The following is a 23,100-nucleotide window of genomic DNA, read 5'->3' on the forward strand; positions in this document are numbered from 1 at the left end:
ACTGTCCGCTGCAGTCTCCTGATGTCCAATTTGGAAGCTGAACCAAACCAGACAGTGATGGAAGTGCTTAAAACAGACTCAATGATGGCTGAGTAGAACTGGATCAGCAGCTCCTGTGGCAGATTGAACTTCCTCAGCTGGCGAAGGAAGTACAGTCTCTGCTGGGCCTTTTTCACAATGGAGTCAATGTGATTTGCCCACTTCAGGTCCTGAGAGATGGTAGAGCCCAGGAACCTGAATGACTCCACTGCTTCCACAGTGCTGTTCATGATGGTGAGAGGGGGGAGTGCTGGGGTGTTTCTCCTGAAGTCCACAATCATCTCCACTGTTTTGAGTGTGTTCAGCTCAAGGTTGTTATAACTGCACCAGACAGCCAGCTGTTCAACCCCCAGTCTGGTCAACCGGCAAACCATCAAGGCCTGGGGAGCGCCCTCTCTTCATACTTTTTAGCGCTATTTGTAATTCCTCTAATGAGATAGGCAAGTCAAGCTGTTCTGCATCCTCTATGGAAAGAGTAGGAAGATTCAGGTTGGTAAAGAAATTTGTATAATCATTCTCAGAGGGCTGACAGTCGCTAGAGTACAGTTTTGCAAAAAAGGATGCGAATGACTCATTTATATCTAGAGTAGTTGTAACCAATTCTCCTTGATCTTTTTTGATGCACGCTATTGTTCGGCTCTTCTCCTGACGTTTCAGAGTTAGGGCAAGAAGATGACTTGGACGGCTACCTTGTGAATAATATTTGTGCTTAGTAACATGCATTAAATACTCTACTCTATGTCGTAACAGATTGTTCAGTTCAGCTTGATGTGTCTTCAATTGAGATTCCATGTCTTTACTATAATTCCTTTTAAGTTGACTTTCTAATCGTTCGCATTTTTTTTCTAAATCTGAAATCTGACGTAGTCTATTATGCTTGTTGTGAGATGAAAATCTGATTGCATTGTTCCTGAGGAATCCCTTTATGGAGGCCCATAAGAACATTGGGTTCTCTACACTGCCCTTATTAATGTCTATGAATTCACTAAGTTCAAGTTTTAGTTGATTAAGGAAGCTTTCATTCTGTAGTAATGAAGAATTAAACCTCCACCTAGAAGACTTATTGTTTCTGATATCTCCAAAACTAAATGTTGCTTCAATAGGGTTATGATCTGAGATATGCCTAGAGAGAAGATTTATTGAGGAAGATGCAGAAACCAATTCACTAGAAATAAGTAGGTAGTCTATCCTAGAAAAAGACTTATGGCTTGGAGAGTAGAATGTGTAATCTCTTGATGAAGGATTATGTAGTCTCCAAAGATCCACCAAATTAAGGTCCTTGCTAAATTCCCTAAAGCCTTAGAAGAGGTTATCTGAGTGTGAGTAGCGACAGCAGCAGACCTGTCTAGGGTGTTGTCAAAAACTGTATTCATGTCTGCCCCAATAACCAGGTGGTACTCATCTAAAGTTAACAACTCTTTTGTAATATTCTGAAAAAATGCACAATCAAAGATGGCTGGGGCATAAATACTAATAAAGGCTACTTTCTTTCCTTCAATGGAGGTACAACAGAATGCTAACCTTCATGAAGCATCTGAGCTTACTTTAATTATGTTTATGGTCAGATTACGTCTAATTAACACAGCTACCCCCTTGGTGCTACTGCCATCCGATGAGGCAGCTACCATTTTATATCTCCTGTTTTGTAGTCTTAAAGTATCATTAGGTTTAAGGTGAGTTTCTTGCAATAGTGCTATATCAACATTTTTACGATGAAGAAAATCTAAGACCTTGGACCTTTTGAATGGAGAGTTGAGCCCTCTCACATTAAATGACATAACATTGTATCTATCCATTGTCCCTATTGAGGTATGCCAAAAACAAACTGTGTGTGATAAGGTTAAAGTAAACTGCCGATGTGTATAATGAAATAAGAGAATTTACTGTCATGAAATACTTGCCTGTGCTAAAACATATCAATCCCATGCGGAAAAAAACACTGAACACCCCGCCCCCCCTCCCTCTCCCTCCCCCTCCCCCACCCCCACGTTGTCATCTGTGAGAACCACGAAGCGATGTCTAACAATGAACCTATGCCTATTAGCCCCCAACTGGGACCGCTTCCACTGTTTCCATAACTGAAACACATTTTTAGAAATAACCTTGGTTCAAGAGATAAAGGAAAATACAAAACGGAAGATAACCGCGCTGATGGGTAAACTGCTTTTACATTACACCCAGTCCTCAGGCTACTATTTAGCGACCCCCATGCGGGATGAGAAAACACTGCATACTGAAGAAAAAAAAAAAAGAAAAAAAATCAAACTAAACATAAAAGCGTCATCATAATTCAAATAGAAAAAGTTTAAGCTCAAGCATCATATGCCTACACATGTTGACCTGTTTGTAGTCATTCCATGTCTGTGAAGTGCAAGGATTCTCTAGCAGTAGACCTGGCGTTATTCCCATTCGGTTGAGTTGAAGTGGTGTCTTGTCCCGCAAAGAACATTTCAGCCTCCTCTGCTGAATCAAACGATAATTTATCCCCCTTGTACGTGAGCTTCAGGATGGCTGGGTAGATCAAAAACGAGTCGATGCCTTTCTGTCGCAATTGGGCTCGGATCGTTTTGTATTTGTTTCTTCTCTTTACTGTTTCGGCACTGTAGTCAGCGTAGAATTCAAGCTGAGTGTTGTCTGATAGTTTAGGTTTAGCATTGCGAGCTCCCTGCAGTATGGCTTGACGGTCGCGGTAACGGAGCACTCTGAAGATCATTGTACGCGGTCTGGAGAGGTTAGCAGAGAAGATTCGGTTGGCTCTGTCAGTTTCTATGGATTTTCCGGCCAGTGTCGGGATCCACTGAGGTAACATTTTACAAAGAAATCCGACTGGATCATCTCCTTCTGCACCTGTTGGTAGGTTTATTAATCTCACATTGTTCCTTCTTGACCTATCTTCCATCTCTGTGACTTTCCTTCTGAGGCTGTCCAGCTCTGTGAGACAGTGGTTGGTATCTTTTTTAGTCTGACGAAGCACTCCTTGCATTGTATCGACTTTAGCGGACACCTTTTCCATATGTTTGGCGTGCGTGTTGATGTCGCTATTCAATGATCTCAATAGCGTCCCGTTTTCAGCTATTTGACATTCAACCGTAGTTAGTGCTTTCGTCAAAGTCTCACTCAGCATTTCGGTTACAAGGTCCCTTAGTGTCTCCCTCTCCGCCTCTACCGTTTGCTTGATTAGCAAGGAGATTTCCTCAGGGAGTAAACTAGCTAGCGAAGTTCCTGAGCTAAAGCTAGCTTTGAATCGTTTGCCCGCGTCTTGTTTTGCAGGCGAACTTGCACTTTTCTTTGACGCCATTTCACGATATAAGTTTCAAAACTATCCAATATGTTAAATGAGCGCCTTTATTGCCGGAAACAAGCAGTTTAGCCGCCAGTCAAAGGGTTTTTGGCAGGAGCTCAGTGTAAAGCGACCATCTCGCTGCGCGTCTCACCGCAAGTCCATTCTTCCCGCTTTCTGAAAACATCTTAGTGACATGGCAGCCGTCCACACTGAGTCAGCCCTGCAAACCTGTTGTTAGGTAAATGGAGGTTGTAGTGTTTTCTTGGCAAAGAGAGGTTGCACAAAGTATAAAATGAACGGATGCCCACAATAAAATACATATAATACATATAATTATGACCGCTGCTAGCGTAGCGTTCGTCAACGATACCAGGGACACCGAAACACCGGGGAACATGAAATTTGGTGGGCATGTAGCCCCACTAGACTTTTACGGAAAAATTTCGTTTGGTCCCCGGGGGCCACTCCCCCCCCCCCGCGCTGGGCCCCCCCAAACCCAAAAAATGCAGTTTTTCCTAAATAACTACCTGAACCGTGGCACCGAGGATGAAGACATTTTTATGGCATGTTGCTCTTAAGGGCCCACATCAACCTAGCCCATAATCACTCATTTGTGATTTGCGCCCCTCCCATAAAAAATGAAAATGCAATATTATTCTGCTTTAATCGCCCCTATCTTCAGTTGAGATGTTCAGAACTGCACCATATTTCATGTGTATGATTAACTTGACATCCTCTGGGGGTATGCTAAGTTTCGTAGAATTTCATCCATGGGGGGGTATAAAATAAATTCATTTATGTGCACATTTAGTGACTGTACACTCATCGGCCTGTAGATGGTGGTGTTGAGCGAAGGGTTGCTGGTTTAGGATGATACTGTCACTAAGGTTGCCAACTGTCCCGAATTAGGCGGGATGTCCCGCATTTTGGGCCTAATTTATTTGTCCCTTGCGTGACCTCCCGTGTCCCGTTTTTTGACAAGCTGATAAACCACTGACTGATACAACAGCAACAGCAGCAGTGCTGACCACGACACTTGAGAATGATCACCGACACCTGTCATCATCCAATCACAGCTTTTTTTAATCACTGTTTTGAGACAAATCATTGTTTGATTTGCGAACATCCTCTGCCGTCTGGTCGCTTCCGCTTCAAGCCGGACTCGTCTCGCGCTAACGGTAATTTCCTTTCACTGTCCACGTTTTGATTTCGGCTAATCAATTTTGGCGAATGCAAACAACGTGATTATTGTTCATGAGTTCATGAGTTATTGTTCATTATTGTTATGATAACATCCAGCCACGCAAGAAAACATGTAATCTACCTGAGGGAATAATATGCTCAAAAAACATTTCTGATTATTATTAATGTTTTAAAGCTTTTAGAAAGTACATAGAAAGCTTTTGTAACATTATCTTAACTGTCACTTTTGATTAATGTAATGCATCCTTGCTGAATAAAAGTAGGCAATTACTTTCTTTATTTTTTTTCCCAAAAAATAATCTTACTAACCCCAAACTTTTGAACTGTAAGCCTAGTGTATAATGTTAAAAAAGCTTTCTATTTTAGATAAATGCTGTTATTTTGAACTATGGTTTGTTTGTAATGTGACTTTTTTCATGTATGACATTAAAATTATTTTTAGAATTAAATACATAAATAGGTTAAGCAATACAAATGTGTTTATGTCTGATAACCTTTTAAACACAAACTTAACTGCAGACACTGAAATGACGTACACTGTGTGATACAGTACAAATATTTTGAGTGTCCCTCATTTTCCTATAAATAACCACGATTGTCCCGCATTTTCCTTTTCTGAAGTTGGCAACCCTAACTGTCACACACACACATGCAGGAATACAAACAAACGCAAGCATGCACACACACTGACATCCACACGCACAGACACACACACATACAAATCCACATGCACAGACACACACACAAACAAACACATGCGCACACAAATGTACGCACGCATACATACACGCACAGACACACACACAGACAGACACACACATACACAAACACACACACATACACACACACACAGACAGACATGCACATACTACTACTTTTTTTAGGTATATACATAAACACGCAATACAGCCAAATTGCTCCACGTCATTTCTTTTTGTGGAAAGCCAGTGCAGGCCTGAGCGGCGGTCATATTTTGTACCGCCATGCGGTACATCTAGTTATATATATTATAAAAAATGTAATATATATATATACACATATACATATACATATATATGTATATATATATATATATATATATTTATGATTAATGATGAGAATTTTTTCCCCTAATTTACACCTTTGATTCAAAGCGCAATTATTGTATTTTATATTTTAATGATGAAGTTTTATTTTCCTTTACATTTTTGTTTATTATAAAAAGAAAAGTATCCAATTAAAATAAATTTAATTGATTACAAAAACTGCCTTCCGAGGCATTGATTCATAATGTTTTAAGACTTTGAATAAGAACATACAGTACCAGAGAAGTCTTCTGACAAAATTAGAAGTAATTTAAAATGCTTATCATTTAGGCCAGACTTGACTTACTTTACTAACCTAAATAATAAATACTAAGGTTAAAGGTGTTGAGATCAAAGTACACACCACAAAACACCATGTTGTTTTTGCTCATTTACCAGTAGTACCAATATTTATTGAGCTCACTACACTTAGTGATGTCAGCCTGGATGAGCTAAGTGATGTGGGTGTAACTGGAATTCACTAGCAATTATCATCTTTTCCCAGTGGAAAACCTGAAAGGAAATTCTTTGTTTTGGTTTCCTTTAGCACAAGCTAAAAGTGACATTATTTATGTCAACTGATAAAAGCATTTTGCCCAGGGATGAAAGCATGACTTTATCTACATCTCTCATGTGAGGCGATTACAAACTAACTGCTGGAGCAGTTTGAGTCACATCATCCAACTTAATAGAGACAATTTACTGAGGTATTAAAGTAAAAGATATTTATTACACAGAGAAATTCAAACAAATACATTTATTTTATTAAAAATGTGATAACTCAAAACAACCTTGTGAAAAGGATGGTTTTAGTACCGATATACACACAGTACAGCATTGTAAAAAAAAACAGGACAAACAATCAAACACATTAGATGAAAGGAAGATACATGATTAAATTAGTGTTTTTTAGGAGAATATGGATGAAGGATAGAAGATATTGATGGAACACAGGCAACAGTATTCCAGAGTGATGTGCGGGATGCTTGAGCTAGTCCACAGGTTCAGGAAGATCATGGTTGAGTTCAGCATATTCTAACAGGCTTTGCTACAAAAACACAAGCATGAAATTGATTGATGAGATGTATGTCATCACTTTCAGAAATCAGATTAAATGGAAATTGACATTTGTTCATGTTAGTAACATCCTCAAAAAGATACATTTCTCACTTGTCACCCTTTACATGCTTAACTCTGCTGGTAATCCATAGTCTACCAGAGATGCACACATAAGAAGAGGTGAAAAAGATTAATCATTAGTGTGGAATTTAATAATAATAATAATAATAATAATAAAAACAAGGACATTTTGGTTGATGCCAGTTTAACTAACAGTTTAGATGTACTTTGTCTTCCTTTACTCTTGCCTTTCACAGAGTTTATGAGGTCACTGTGTGTGTGACCGCTCTGTAAATTCTGGCCCTCTGTTCAAGAGGAAACCACAGCCCTGCTATTTGTTCCTATCTGGAAAGTCTGACTGGTGCTTCCCTCTTCACTTACTGTAGACAGATTTTACAAAACACACACATTCAGTCCTCTATGTGAGTATGTTACATCCTCCCACATGACATTAGGATTCTGAAGAAAACCAAGATCACATTTAGTGGTCAGGTGCAGGGATGTGTCATGCTACTGCATGTAAGATATTACTTATAAAATTAATGTTTTAGGAATTGGCGGATTGCCCTTTGACCATAAATGTTGTTGGTTTGTAAATAAACAAGATGCACACTTGTTGAAGTAATATTTGATTTTGAGTCATTTGAAAACAACAGAAAGCACTGTTCACTGTTTGTCAACCAATAAACATTTTTAACATTATACTTTCTTATCTGTTTGAAGTTTGAATACACTGAGACACAGGAGACTTCCTGATTTTTTTTTTTAAAGATCAGACCGCAGGATGGAAAAAATTAGCAAACAATGGCTTAGAAGGTCATGTGGATTGAAAGAAGGGAACTTACTTGGTTAATATTCTCAGGAGCCCCTGTATAAACGATCAGAAATATGATTAGAAAAAGAGAGCCATTTCAACACAACCCACTGTTTGCAGTACATAATTTTTTGTGTAATTTGTGTGTATATGTGCCCTCTTAGCTGGTTGTACCTTGAGAGGTCTGAAGCTCACTGTATACAGTCTCTGTGCCTTTTCTCAGAGGAACTAAAGAACAAAATAATATGAGGGTTTAAGATGCATTTTAATTGCTTTAAAAAAAAAATCAATTTTTTCTTTTAATATATATTTTTAAGAAATGTTTTGTGTAAAGAGTCAAATGCTAACTGTAACTGTAATTCTGGATAAGTAAGTGGCTATTGGAGTTAGTAGGAACCTAATTAGTCTGGCCTTTCCTGTTTATAAGATGTCTCAGTAATTAAATCCAAGGCCCTTGATAATTTGGATGGTTAGACCCTACCCAGGAAGTGGCTTTTCTCTAATCAGAAATCATAATCTTCCTCTTTAAAGGCAAGAGGAGCGAGAGGAGAAAAAAAGAGATGGATATGATTTTAAAAGGTTGAACTTACTTTGTGTAGGATCTACAGGTTGAGGATGAACAACCTCTGTGTACTCTACGTCACCTTCATTTGGTGACTGTAGGCTGTCCTGATCAGCTTCATCTGGTAGAAAACAATTAACAACAAGAATAAAAGTGAACAAAATTAAGTAGTTGAGAGATTGAGAATTCAGGTACATTATATGCTGCAAGAAAAATGCCAGTAGTTTGGACAGTGCCGGCATTCAGATTATTACTTGAGTGGTGATGTACCTGGAGGTCTTTCACTCCAAACACTCTCTTTGTTTTTCACCTCCACTGAAACACAGCAAAAAGAGTGCATCAGCCAAGGTCAGTTACATGCCACCGGTCTCAGCTGAAATAAAATTAGTTGAAGTACATTCATTCTTATCCCAAACTTAACCAAAATATGTTATTTTCAGATGTTAGATAATTGAGTCATCTGAGGTGTTAGGAACGACTGAACGAACGCATGCACACATACACGGACACACACACACACACACACACACACACACACACACACACACACACACACACGCAACTTTAACATAGTTCAAATTTAGACTTGCCCTGATTTCTCACCAAATCTATAAGCTCACTTTTCAGCATGTTAAACACGTTTTAGGATTAGTCAGTGACATTTCCCTGCTTTTAGAGACATTGCATCTGAACTAAACTGTTTGGTCTGGACACAAGTGACTGTACAATAAACCAGACAAATACAAAAGCAGGAAATTGTACATAAAATAAATGCCTATACAAAGTTGCCATTCAAAATGTGATTTAAACCAAAGGAGGTGGATCTTAAAACATAACTCTAGCAAAGATCAAAATTCAGAAATATTAAATGATCCCTAGTTTATATATCATTCAAATATATTAAAAAAGACAGACTGGAGAAAGTCAGACATTGACAATCTTTCAATAAGAGGGAAGAAATTCAAAATGAGGAAATTCCAAATAAAGTATTTTATTAGATTTAAAGTGCCTACCAAATCTGAATGTATGTACCAACTAAACACATACACACAATCATATAAAGTAAATAATGCATTAACACAGACACTTTTAGTGTAAAATGAAACAAACAACATCTATTAACAAACATATGATGATGGAAGCAAAAACATACACACATAAGCAAAGCAGTTAAATCAGAGAAAAAGGACACGGTGAACAGATTATACAGATTCTGTTAAGATGAATGATGAGCCAAACTGATATAATAAAGGTGAGTTAAATATTTTTCTCCTGTTGTAAGGAGAAGATGGGGCAGTTGACTGTAATACTTTAGTAGCCAGCATCAAAAAGTGACACAATTTGATGACAAATTGAACATTTAGATATTGTCTAGATGGTCTCTTGGATTTCAAAACTGTTTCCATGAATTGTGGAGATCTCATGTCCCATAGGTCACCTTGTCTGTCAAGTCGTCAAAGGGTAGATCTGCATGTGGAATTAGAAAGTGAGTTTGCCAGCGCACACAGTGTCTTAGTGCAGTAACATTTAGTGGAAACTGGCAACTAAATGTAATGGTCATAGATTAACACACATAAGTTATGTAGACAGATAGCAAAGCCTGAATACTCCTGGTCTGTCCTCTTGACTCATGAAAAGGATGTGTGTGTTTCACCGAACAGCATCTGCTCTGAAACAATGAAGTTGCTCTTTAACAGGAAGTAAGGGGGGAGGGCACTCTGTAAGTGTGTGGACAGTTTAACAAAGAGTCAACTTAAATCTGTTCCACACAGTAGCGTCAGTTTTCCACCAATGACTTGAGATGAGACCCACACTCATAAAAATAAAAGTTCTTTGGTTCCATGAAGAACCATTAACTTCCATGGAACCTTTCCATTACAAAAGGTTAAAAATGACTTTATAGTGGGAAAAAGGTTCTTTAGATTTTAAAATGTTCTTTACAGTAAGAAAATGGGTTATTTAAAGAACTGTTCACTGAAAGTTTCTTTGGAGAACTAAAAAAAGTGTTCTTCTATGGCATCGGTGAAAGAAAAAACCCTTTTGGAAACAATTTGGCATGCCCCAAAACTATTGAAAGAACTTCCATCCAAATGACCCACAGTTTGGTGTCTAAAAGGAGTCAATATAAAGTACTATATTTCAAGGAAAGATTTGTCAGTGTTGTAAGAGTTTTGGTCTGAAAAGGTGAATGACCACAACATAGACTAATAGTGAAAAAGAGTGAAAGAATAAATGGAGTGGATGATGATGACTGAGAAACAAATAAAAAAATATAAAGAGACTACCTGTGTGGGCATTATAATGGGGGTCATGGGTGAGACTCAGGGTTAGAGAGTCATCTGATTTAGGACTTGCAGGCTTTCTGAGGATTGGTGAGAGAAAAATCAAAAGTATTCATTAAATATTCGCCGCTATCTAACTTTCTTGGTTGTCTATGGATAAAATAAACTGGGATTCCTTTTAAAACAGATTTGTCTGTTTGGGACCAAATTACTTGTACAGGCATGGTCAGTAACTATGGTGTAACAACTATCTAATAAAACAAAAACCCCTAATCTTGTCCCTCTAATGCCGTTAACTCAAGACCAACTTATACATAAGCCAGTCAACTCACACTGAAAGTTTGGCAGCCATCTGTCTTTTACCTGTGACAGAGAGAAAAGTTCAAAAGGGAGTTTTGTTCACAGATCAGACGTGCGTAGCTTGTAATGCAGGGGGGCTGTAGGTCTCTCTACCTCGCTTGGCCTTGTAGCGCATCACGATGAAAAGGACCAGCAGCGCCACTAACAGCATGCAGAACACAGCAATCAAAGCCTTTTTCCACATTGCCAGGCTCACTACAGGGAGGACAGGTATAAAGAGACATATCAGAAAACAACTAGTCAGCAAATAATGTGGACTTTCTTTATTACCTTTAAGATTTTAAAGAAATATTTGGTGACTTTGAAGGAACAGATCGTCCATAAGTTAAAAATGTGTCACCATCTACATGTCTTTCGTAAACCTGTATGACTTTCTTCCGTGGAACGCAGAAGGGGTTTTTAGTAGCAAAATGTCCAAGATGCATTTTTTTTTTTCATACAATAAAATTTAAAGTTGTCCATGGCTGTCAAGCAATATTTTTATTGAATAATGATTTTTAATGTCAGTCTGTTCTTCACAAACCCCCCCACTTTTATTTTGACGGCGCTGAGAACGCCAGCCAGAGCCTGAGCACATAGTGCTCGCATTCTCTGTGTTCATTAGTTTACGATCTGTCTAACAGTCCTGTCTAATACGTTATTAGATAGAACTGTTATACATTGAAAAACAGTATATGAAAAGGCATTAGCAGATGGAACTGGATAATATTCTGATTGTACCAAACCAATCTGACTTCTGACCTATAATGCTGCCTGAATCATAATCATACACTGTTCGTTCATTAGCCAGAGGAGAACTGGCCCCCAACTGAGCATGGGTTCTCCCAAGGTTTTTTTCTCCATTCTGCCACCTGATGGAGTTTTGGTTCCTTGACACTGTCAGATTTTTCCACCTTTGTTGCCATTGGCTTGGCTTGCTTAGTTGGGGACATTAAATCATTTGTAGTAGCCTATTCACAAACTGTTTCCTCAAGCATAGCGTTTTCTTGGAGTTCACTGTGTGCTTTCTACCATGCACAAATAAAAATGTCACTGAACTTTTGCTGTGTAATTGTAACAATGAGCACTCAAACACACCAAACCAACAATTACTAAAAACACACTCAAAAACTGATTTTGCACGAGCATTTTGCACTAGAACTTAGAAGGTTGTGGTTGAAATCCGATGGATTTCAAACTTGGCAGGTGTCTCGCTACGGGCAAGAGTAAGTGCAGTGCCAAGTTTGACGTTGTTTGGATGAGAAATGCTAAAGATATCGTTAAATATATCATTTTTAAAAGGTTGTGGTTTAAAAATAAACACTCTGACATTAGAGGGTTGTATTGGTCAAAGAAGCCCCAAGAATTTTGTGGTTTAAAAATAAACATTCTGACATAAACACTTTGCACGGGCACTTAGCCTATGCTATTCACCAACTAAACATATCCTATTCAATGCGATCACAGTCTCTTTCACGGGCATCATTTGTAGTTGCCTATTCACAAGCTGTTTGCTCAAGCATAGCGTTTTCTTAAATATATTGGTAAAAGAAGCACTTAGAAGGTTGTGGTTTAAAAATAAACATTCTGACATAAACACTCTGTCAGCTACACTGTTTACTTCTGAATATTATATTTTATTCACGGCCATCATTTGTAGTAACCTGTCAGCTATACTGTTTACTTCTGAATATTATATTTTATTCACGGCCATCATTTGTAGTAACCTGTCAGCTACACTGTTTACTTCTGAATATTATATTTTATTCACGGCCATCAATTGTAGTAACCTAGCCTGCTCCCTGAATTCAATGCGTTCCAGTGTTGGGCAAGTTACTTCGAAACTGTAATGCGTTATTTATTACTTGTTACTGTCATTTCAAAGTAATTCGTTACATTACAATATTACTGTATTTAAAATGTAAGGCATTACACTACTATTGCATTACTTTTAAGTTACTCTCACCAAAATAACTGCAAATATGGATTTGGCAATCTAAATGTAGCTTATGATGCTCAATTAGCTCATTACACATTCAGTAGAAGGTGATGTGGTATCCGACTGAGCTTGGACCCATAAGAAATTTTACCATGATGTACTATAGTACATACCATGGTATACCATAGTAGTACCATGGTATACCATAGTAGTACTATGGTAGTACCATGGTACCTTACATATAACCATGGTACTATATAGTACTTCAGATATTATCATGGTACCATGGTACCTTGCATGGTACTGTAGATGTTACTATGGTACATAGTATGGTACCTCAGATTTACCATGGTACCTACCATGGTACATACCATAGTACCTCAGATATAACCATGGTACATACTTTATAGTACTTCAGATATTATCATGGTACCATGATAATATCTGAAGTACTATACTGTACAGTATGTTACTATGGTACATAGTATGGTACCTCAGATTTACCATGGTACATGCCCTAGTACCTCAGATATAACCATGGTACATTCTGCCGTACATATTATCATGGTACATACTACCTCAGATATAACCATGGTACCTCAAATATTACCATGGTACTTTGCATGGACGCATGGTACAGAAATCTTTTTACTTTAAGCCCGGGGTAAACTTTAGGCTTAAACTTTAGCAAAAATAAAAATAACTAATGAATAATAACTAAGCCAAATATTTTTATTTTATTTTAATTATTATTGTGAGTGACTGCAGTAGTGTGGGCATAGGCCATTTGTCTGAACGAGTCATAGATCTCCAAAATCAGTTTTAAATGTATAATGTAATATTAATGAGATTTTTATTTAAGTAATGTTCTAATTCTAGATGTTTGTAAATGCTGCATGATTTTGACGTGGTTTAATCAATGGCCGTGCGCGTGAACTTTGAACATTCATGTCGCTTTCAAACACTGGAGCGGCCGCGGCGCAGAGTTGCCATGGAAACGGCGCTGGACCACTGCGACTGGTAAGCAGGAAACTCCCTCTCTCGCTGTTGAGAATGTACTATCCGCTGCAGGCTCACTCATCTCTGCTCTGTCTGATTAACGTACAGGGAGTGAAACATTTTGCGCGGACGTTTCTCCTCTGCTGATCTCGCGGTGATTTTGGCGAATTTGTATGAAGGGGAAAAAAACTACCACTTTATTCCAGGTTAACTAACAATGCTTGTAACGCGCGTTACTGACATTTGTACCGAGTAAAATATTACATTTTTTCCCCCTGTAATGCCTTACATTACCGCGTTACAGCAAAAAGCAATGCATTACAGTAATTAATTACTTTTGTAACGCGTTACTCCCAACACTGATGCGTTCACAGTCTCTTTCACGGGCACCAAACCAACAATTACTAAAAACACACACAAAAACTGATTTTGCACGGGCATTTTGCACTAGTTTTGATTAATTTGAGTAAAAATGTGTTTTCTTTACCAAGAAAGTGGCAAGATGAAAACCACTATTTTCTGTTTCAAACTTTCACATAGCATCTTTAGGTTATAATAACATAAAAAATTCAAATCCAGATTTTGATTATTATAAAAACGGATAATTTTTTCCCAAAAATGCAATAAATTCATAACACTTTTTTTTTTTTTCAAAATGCAATTAATCCATTGAATCAATATAAAAGTTATTTTTTATCATATTATCATATAAGAAATATCTCCTGAACTTTTCTGACGGCAATCAGCTCACAAAAACTGATTTTGCACGGGCACTTTGCACTGCTCCCTGAATCAACGCGCTTATTCATTTGTGGATGTAAACTGAATCTATATGTCAGCTATGCTGTTTACTTCTGAATATTATATATCATTCTGGTGTGCTTAACTTTATCGCTACTGTGTAAATGCTATTCACCAACTAAACATATCCTTTTCAATGCGTTCACAGTCTCTTTCACGGGCATCATTTGTAGTTGCCTATGCACAAACTGTTTGCTCAAGCATAGCATTTTCTCAGAGTTCACTGCTTTCTACCATACACAAATAAAAATGTCACTGAACTTTTGCTGTGCAATTGTAACAATGTGCACTCAAACACACCAAACCAATAATTACTAAAAACACACTTAAAAACTTATTTTGCACGGGCATTTTGCACTAGTATATAATAAATGAACTAAATGAATAATTTTTTTTTTTTTTGAACAAAAATTAAACATCACTGAACTTAAGCTGGACTGTGACGCTATTTTCTTCTGGAAACAAACTTTTGTGCATTACTTTCCTGTTATCTCTGTAAAGCTGCTTTGAAACAATCTGTATTGTAAAAAGTGCTATATAAATAAATGTGACTTGACTTGCTAGCAGAGCAGAAATACATAATCATGTTTGGCTTGGTCCCCTCAAAGTTGCGTTGGATTTTCTCTTAACCATAAAGGTTAAGAGGCCCATCTATCACTGTTTTCCATGTTCGTAGAGTTAGTTTCTGGATTAAATATGCTATAATCTATGTTAACGTAGCTTTTTTTTATTTAAATGGCGGGTGTTGGTGTTTCGCGTACATTCGGCCAATCAGCGTACACTAACGGTAGTTCCTATAGTGCTGGTTTAGACCCTACTCTGAAGTAGGAGTTAATTTAGTTCCTCCAAAAGGAGTTCCTAGAACTAAAATCATTCCTAGTTCCTGCGGTGCGAACACGTCAATGGTTCTACCTCCGGTGCGAAAGCCCCTATACTTTGTTCTTAAAGGGGAACAGGTATTGCACACAGAACATTTTGTTAAAAAAAATTGGTGAGATTTAACTTGAGATTTATACTCTCTGCAAAAAAAAAAAAAAAAAATCACATTTTTAAATGTTTTTAAGAATGAACCACTGTAATGCAATCTAATTTAAAAAACTGCATATGCAAATAATATTATTTAGGAAAGAACTAATAAAATTGTATTCATTTATGTATTGAGTCTTCATGTCATTTCATAGAATTGACTATTGATTTGATGAAAATCCTAAAGAAGCAAATGTTTAGGACTTTATTTTGAAACAGAAAGAACAAATGAAACTCAGTATGCTGAAGAAAGATAACGCTCACCTTCGACCTTGACAATGTCACTCCTGCTTGACATGTCTGCCGTGTTAAATGCCTCGCAGTAGTAATTTCCACTGTTTTTTCTTTTCACTGTACTCAGGACAAATGAGGATGAATTACTCTGGACTGTTGTGGTGTGAATTGCTGTGTGATTGCTGCCATAAAACCTAAAACTGATTGGCGGAGAGCCTTTTGGAATGCCACATATCAGGGTAACATCATTGCCCTCTTCAATGTTTTCAGGAACTGGAAGGACTGTCAGTAAGGGCTTCCCTACTGGAACTAAAGACAAGAGAAAAATTAACTCAAAGATGTCTGCAAAACAAAACAAAAAATTCTAGGCCATTGCTTTTACTAAGTGACATAACATGAAATCAGTGGTTCTTAACCAGGGGCCTGGCGCCAACAAGGGGGACCACACACTGGACCAAACCTTTTCTTATAGAATCCTGAAAAACTGTTAAAATTTAAAAAATAACAATACTATCACATATAAATAACACAAAACTATAGTCAGTTACATTTGAATGTGCACACGTAGAACAAAAAAAAAAAAGTTTCTACAGGATTACAATGGCCATCATTTATAAAGTTATTTCTCTAATTATTGGGTAAAAAGGATTTTTGAAAGTTTTCAGAGTCAAATTGGGTTCAAAATTAAAACAAATATCTTTACAATGAACTCACCTATTACAGTCACATGTAGCCTTTCACTCATCTTGATTGAGACTTGACCATTATTCTCTGCTTCACACAAGTAACTACTAATGTCTGAAGGAGTTGATATCAAGGTTAAGAAACGAGCCTCCTCTTGAAAGTGAGACACCTCGGTCCAGTTCAGAATGAAATTGTTTCTCTTCAGAGAGTAGATAATTGGCAGACTTCCATTCTCAGAGTGGCAACGGATCCAAAATGGCTTATCCACGATAACAGGACCATCAACTGTGATCTCAGGCTTTGAAACAAGCACTTGAGAGAAACAATGGTTAATTAATACTAATAATTAATAATTAATCAATATCTTATTTTATTTTTTGGTTAGTTTTCAAGACAGAATTGATGGGCACTCCATACCTTTTGCTCCTAACAGCAGCATAGAGCTCTCTTTGATAATCCTATTGGCTTCAGCCTTACACACGTATTTCCCATTAGTCACTTTGCCTGCAGTGCCATTGTATTTGTTATCATTTATTACAAGTGTTTTGTCTCTAAATATTGAATACTTTATATCTTCCCTTTGAATTCTTGAGGCAAAGCTTCTGATTTGGCATGTAATGACGAAATGTTCTCCTTCAAATACCTTAGCAGGAAGAATGTTCAGGAAAGGTATAGAGAAAATCTCTGAGGCAAAAATATGCAAGTCATTATTAAAAGAGAATATATTTTAGTTTTTGACCAAACAAGAAGCAAAGTGTGGATGCAAACAAGGTCTAAAATGCATAATCTAAGATGTGATTGTGCAGATTCACACAAAAAAATTATTCTGAAGACTTTCGCATTGTCGCATTGACCAATAGTTCTTTTATGGTGCTATTTTTGTCCTTTCTGCATACTGACAGCTCATGGTCACTGCATGTTTCTAAACAAATGTACTAATCAAAAATGATCTGTTAATACATTATTTAGGTGAAATTTCACAAGAAATACATTATGAAATAATGAAAACATTCAATATTTCTCACCTTTTACAGTGATGTTCAAAGAGGAGGATTTATGAACACCACCGAGGCTTGAAATGCACTCATATTCTCCAGAGTCATTAGCCTTAGCAAGCATAGAATAATCTTCATGTATCATGTTCGAACTAAGCGTAGTGCGCCCATGGCTCAAAATGAGTTCTGAATTTCTCTGTGGAGTCATATTCACACTGCAGCTGAAGGTTATGTTATCTCCTTCTGTGACATATGTTGATGGAATGACTGTAATATTGGGTTTGATCCCCAGCTCTAAATTGGAACAGAATGTGTACATATTTAAACTTACTTCCAGGATGAACAAATCCATTAAACCTATTAATAATCCATAAAAAAATAAAAAAACCTTCCTACCTTCAATGTCAATACTAATCACATTACTGTTGTTAGATGTTTCTACTGTGCTACCCAGATTAATGGAATAGTAGCAAAACATATTCACAGTTCCCTTATAAAGGGTCAGCTTCTTCTCAACTTTTTGACTATTGGTGTACTTCCGGTAGAGTTCCTCAGGTCCATCTCTAAAGAAAAACATCAAAAAACCTGTTTCTCCCTCTGCTGTACAGACAGCAGTAACATCATCTCCTTCTGTCAATCTCAGTTTATCCACTGTTAGGACTGGTGCCAGAAGACCTGCAGACACATCAGCTGATATTAGGATTCAAGAACAAGAATCTTCTAGACATTGAACTGATGTGTTACTCTACCTTTCACTGTCAGGTATTTGACATGGCTCTCCCTCTTTTTCTCCTCAATGATAATAGCACATTTGTATTTCCCAGAGTGGTCCACTCTGGCATCAGGTATAGAGTAGAGGGAGTCCGTAGCATTGGTCTGGTCAGTATTTAACGGTTGATCATATTTGTAGAATATGTATTTATAGTTGAGATGAGACCCTGCGGTGTGGGTGACTTCTGCCTGGCATATCAGTGACACATTTGTACTTCTTTGAACTTCATTCCTGGGCTGGATAATAAGTATTATGCTTTTTATGAAGAACTCTGAGGAGAAAAAAAGCCATTTTACTACTCAGATAGGAATGGAGGTTTCAAGGAATAAGATACAACTTGTTTAACAAGATACTTGTAGATCCTACACCGCAATAAATCAATTCTACTCAAACGGCTACTACAGTTAGAACTGCAGTAGAAGACCAATGGACTAATCAAATTACCTTCAATAACCTATTGAAACCTTGGACTCATCTCATGAGTCTGTTCGTAGCATATTTGTGGTTCATTCAGCACAGTGTTTGATACCCTTATGAGGGAAACAAACATGGAGGATGACAGAACAGTCTTATTATCTATCTCCCTTTTGATAGCGGTGTCCAGGGGGTCTCAACATTAGGGCAGGAAGGAAAATAGTTAAACATATTTCGAGGGTTCCATCTCTGGGGATTAGAACTATTTTAGAAACCTCTGTCCACACCCATTTTATTCTAATTATTCAGTCCCACAGAGACTGTTACAAATGCAATGTTTTCTAAAGATCCAGTTAATAAAAAAGTAATATAACTTACTAAAAAGTTATACTAATAAAGGCATATTAAAAGTTATATCAATATAAAATTTTATATTTTTGTGTTATAGGATTTTGTTTTTCATTAGCTATGTCATACTTATTCAAACCTTTTTCCAATATTGCTGTTTTTAAATCCCTCACTAGTATGGTAAGGTAAAAAATTGTGTTAAAACAATATCAAGCTTTTGGGAACTCTATAACAACACTTAATTAGCTTTAGCTGTGATGCATGCATAAATAGCTCATGCATATGCTGAAATTCAGTAGCAGATATGGCCAAGACAAAAGAGCTCTCACAAAAGCTATGAGAAGTTGTTTGATTACTTCCAATAGGCTATGGCTATAAGAACATTTCCAAGACACTAAAAGTTCCTAGAGACAGAGCATCGTTTTAAAACGCATGGTACCATTACCACAGCAAACCTTCCAGCACATGGAAGAAAAAGCTAAATTTAATCAAGGGAAATAAAATCAAAGGCATCAAGATCAGAGCAGATGAGAAAAAAAACCCTCAATTTCCTACCAAAGGCTTGCAAGATGACCTGTTGAATGGAGGAAAAAAATAAAATAAATCAGTGCAGACTATGAAAAGAACCCTAAACAAACATTGACTTCATGCCTGGACACATCGACGAAAGCCACTCTTGAACAAGAGAACATACAAGGCTGACTTGAACATGCTAAAAGGAATTTGGATAGGACTGTGTAGTTCTTGGAAGATTGTTTGGAGTGATGAGACCCATGGATCAGCAGTATGTCTGGTACAAAAAAGGCATGGCTTAAAAGAACACCATTCGCAGGGTCAAACATGAATGTGGGTCAGTCTTTTTATGGGGATGCTTTGCTGCTGTAGGAAGTGAAAATCTGGACCATGTGACCGGCGTTATGGATTCTTTGAAGTATCAAGCTATTTTTTTCAAAGATTATGATGCCTTTAATTCATAAATTGAAGCTTCACTGGATCATTAGACTTTCCAGGACAAGGATCCCAAGTATACATTCAAATCTACCAAAGCTTGGTTTAGGGATCTGTGAGATTTGAAGAAAGGAGTGGCAGCACGGAAACCAAAGAATATCAGTGAGCTGGAAGCTTTTGCACACAAATAATGGCCTAAGATTCCAGAGGTGACAAAAGCTTTTAAGCACTTACAGGGAATGCATATTTGAGGTTATAAAGAGTAAAGGATTCTCTACAAGTTTTGGGGGTTGAATAATTTTGTATATGGATATTAATAAACTTTTTATTATGATCACACCCTTTTATAATAATACCATCAAACCTGTATGTATAATAATTATATTGATGTCCTCAATAATAGAGAGACATTAAATATTTGGCTACTTCACAAATGGACATGTACATTCAACATCTAGATTTTAGTTTTAAATTTGATATTCTTTAAAGGGAAAGAATATGTAAGTGATTAATTTGGTCACCATTTTTTTTCTTTTTTTTTTTCTTTACTATTTTAATAGTTATTTTTTATCTAGTTCAGTTTATTGGTCCTTTTGTGTGATGAATGAAATTTTAAAAGTCAATATTTCATGTTGTTCTCCATGAAGCCATAAAAATATACATACATAATTGCTATTTCAAAAGGTTATCTTTAGACAAATTAGTTAAGTTTAAACTTATTTGAGGAAAATCTCTATTTCTAATAAGTGCATTGCACAGCAGGACTGAATAAACGATCATGGTTGTTCTACATAAGCTGGCAAAGCATAGTTAAAAGGAGCTAAAGCTTCTACCGTATATATAGCTCCATCAACTATAGTGACATTATGTGATTTGGATTCAAGCTTATAATATTTGGCTGTAAGAGCATCATGCCGAAAGAGAACGATGCGTCAAATCACACGACCGTTCTCATGCCTCACTTCCCGCTAGAACCAGGGCATGTGACAATACACATGGACATGTTTTCAAAAACAGTAGCACAGTACCACAAAGCGTAACAAAAATCCTTAGTCCAAATAATAAGGATTTTATTGGTATTAATCAATGTGGTCAAAATATTCAAAATCCTTTTTACAATTAAATTTAACAAACCGAAAACAACTACTTTCCACAGTTTAACATTCCACTGTTAAATAATGATTATAACATTCTGAAAATGAACAACAAGGCAGAGAAATTAGCAGCTTACAGACCTGCACAGGCTCCTTCTGCTGATTTCAGATGTCATTGAAGAAGATTAAAAAAAACACACACACACACAAAAAACAAAAAACAAATCAAGACAAAAATCAAGACAAATTCCTATCCAAGCAACTTCAGTATCCATTTAAAGCAGAACTGAGAGACTAGACATAAAAGGTGTCCTTACAGGTGAGGAGAAAGAGGAGGAGAATGGTGCCCATCCTTAGAGAGGGCTGGATCTTCACCTGCATGGCTGAGCACTTCTAACCAGTGTGTGTGTGTATGTGTGTTATGGGACAAAGTGAATTGGGACTGAAAGGAGGAGCTGTGTATGTAGTGTTTCACTTCTGCCGGGTTATCACTTCATACAGCCTCTGTGCTCTTAATTTCACAGGAAGTGAGTGTTGCTTCCTGAGGAAGTGATGTTAGGAGCTGGAATGTTCACTCTGGCTAGATTTGCATCTCTCTGATGAGGCAGAAGGCTGGTGCAATGGACAAGAGGTGGAAGTGAACCTGTGTCAGTACTCTTCAGGTAAACACAGAGACTTCCATATCCAATTGTGAACCAGCAGAGCCTCCCAGAGAGGCGAAAACAGGGAAATTATAAAAAACGAAAACAAAACAACACAAAACAAAACTGACCTACTAGATGATTACTCCTGTTTTAACTATGAAACCATGTCTGGCTTTCAGTCTTCCTGTAATGATCAGAACAAACAGGGCAAACAGTTATACTTTTGTGGACACAAAGCAGCGGCACATTTAAGATATAAAAGGATCCTGATCAAAATAATGACAATTGCTTTTGTTCTAGTAAACAAATGTTTTGCAAGAATGCAATAATTGTTTTTTCTAGTATTTATAGTAAATATAGTATATTTTGTTATACAGTTATAACAATTAATATAACATATAAACGGTTAACACACACACACACACACACACACACACACACACACACACTTATATATAAATTAAGGCATTTTGCTGAATGACTTGAAAAGCAATCTTGTGAAAAGGTCAAATTTAAAAAAAATTAAAGAAAAAAAGTTGACCTGTTAAATGGAAAGATATCAAAATGTGCCTCCTGTAACCTAAAATCTTGATTTAAAAAAAAAAAAAAAAAAAAAAATGTATGGACATTTGTCAACTAACACAAATAAAAACTGCCAACATTAAGAGTACATTTATGTAACTGGTTTATTCGAACGCTTTCTTGTCATTTAAACCATGGTGAAAAAGCAGTCTACAGCCATGGAAAACCCCTGATTGTTTCAATTCATTTCAATTCTTTTACTTTAAAATTTTAAAACCCAAAGCAGGATTAGTAGAGCAGTAATTTCCAGTTTGATGAAGCCAGAGTACATCCCCAACTCCCCACAGCGAGCTGAAAAACGGTATATTCTGATGGGAATATACCGGCACAATTCATAAACAAATCCACAGAATTACCAAATTATCCTTTCAATGAAAACAAATGTCCAAAAGGGGCAGAGAATCCAACAAGAGACTAAGGGTCCTGGGGAAAGGTGAAGGACAAATGTGCTTTCTCTTTCCCTTCAGGGATTAATGCGAACACAGCAAGAGAATGGCAGCCATACCATGAAATACAAGTAAAAAAAATTTTTTTTAAAATTGAAATGAAGAGTAGATTAAAAGATGAAAAAATAAAACCTTAAATGTTGAAAAATTTAAATACAGAAATTACATAAACCAGTTACAAAATGAATAACATCAATTCAAACACATTCCAAGAGATGGATTTTGGGAAGGTAAGAATTAAACATATCTGTCAGTCATAATTTTGCATCATCAGTGACATGTCTGAAAATCAGGGTGCTAGAGTTGATGGACACTACACACAAGGATGTTTTACCTTCACCATCTCACCATCTCACTAAACAGAACAACAGATTCAGGACTAGTGTTAATTCAACTAATCAAGGAGCTAAGCTTCAAAATGTAATTTTTTTTTATTTTTTTTATTTATTTATCTATAATTTGATTTGAA

At 36.8% G+C, this 23,100-nt stretch overlaps 1 protein-coding gene across 4 annotated transcripts; it reads right to left on the minus strand.

Annotated features, from left to right (window-relative positions):
• Positions 1 to 6,291: 6,291 nt before the first annotated feature.
• pecam1b (platelet and endothelial cell adhesion molecule 1b) lies at positions 6,292 to 21,483 on the minus strand. Of its 4 annotated transcripts, XM_084128077.1 has the most exons (16): positions 21,277 to 21,483; positions 21,101 to 21,118; positions 18,133 to 18,426; positions 17,780 to 18,058; positions 17,414 to 17,677; positions 16,806 to 17,072; positions 16,419 to 16,700; positions 15,735 to 16,013; positions 10,820 to 10,921; positions 10,699 to 10,729; positions 10,370 to 10,446; positions 8,355 to 8,399; positions 8,113 to 8,205; positions 7,697 to 7,750; positions 7,554 to 7,576; positions 6,292 to 6,637 (listed from the first exon to the last, which is right to left on the minus strand). In XM_084128077.1, exons 1-16 carry the CDS (start codon positions 21,338 to 21,340, stop codon positions 6,581 to 6,583), a joined length of 2,229 nt encoding a protein of 742 aa, XP_083984203.1. In that variant the 5' UTR covers positions 21,341 to 21,483; the 3' UTR covers positions 6,292 to 6,580. The 4 variants fall into 4 exon arrangements, 3 of the variants coding, with proteins under 3 accessions (XP_083984203.1, XP_083984204.1, XP_083984205.1); XR_014608181.1 differs by lacking the exon at positions 10,699 to 10,729 and having other exon boundaries at positions 6,294 to 6,637; positions 10,730 to 10,921; XM_084128078.1 differs by lacking the exons at positions 10,370 to 10,446; positions 10,699 to 10,729.
• Positions 21,484 to 23,100: the final 1,617 nt, after the last annotated feature.

Source organism: Abramis brama (genome assembly GCF_963993115.1).
Source record: "Abramis brama genome assembly, chromosome: 11".
NCBI lineage: Eukaryota > Metazoa > Chordata > Actinopteri > Cypriniformes > Leuciscidae > Abramis > Abramis brama.

Bases quoted from the DNA above. Each gene is read 5' to 3' on its own strand.
- pecam1b (XM_084128077.1), bottom strand. From the start codon at position 21,340: ATGCAGGTGAAGATCCAGCCCTCTCTAAGGATGGGCACCATTCTCCTC. The intron at 10,922-15,734 runs GTGAGCGTTATC...TCCTCCCTGTAG, and splicing joins TGACATTGTCAAGGTCGAAG to TGAGCCTGGCAATGTGGAAA. The intron at 8,206-8,354 runs GTACATCACCAC...GTTTTCTACCAG, and splicing joins TTGGAGTGAAAGACCTCCAG to ATGAAGCTGATCAGGACAGC.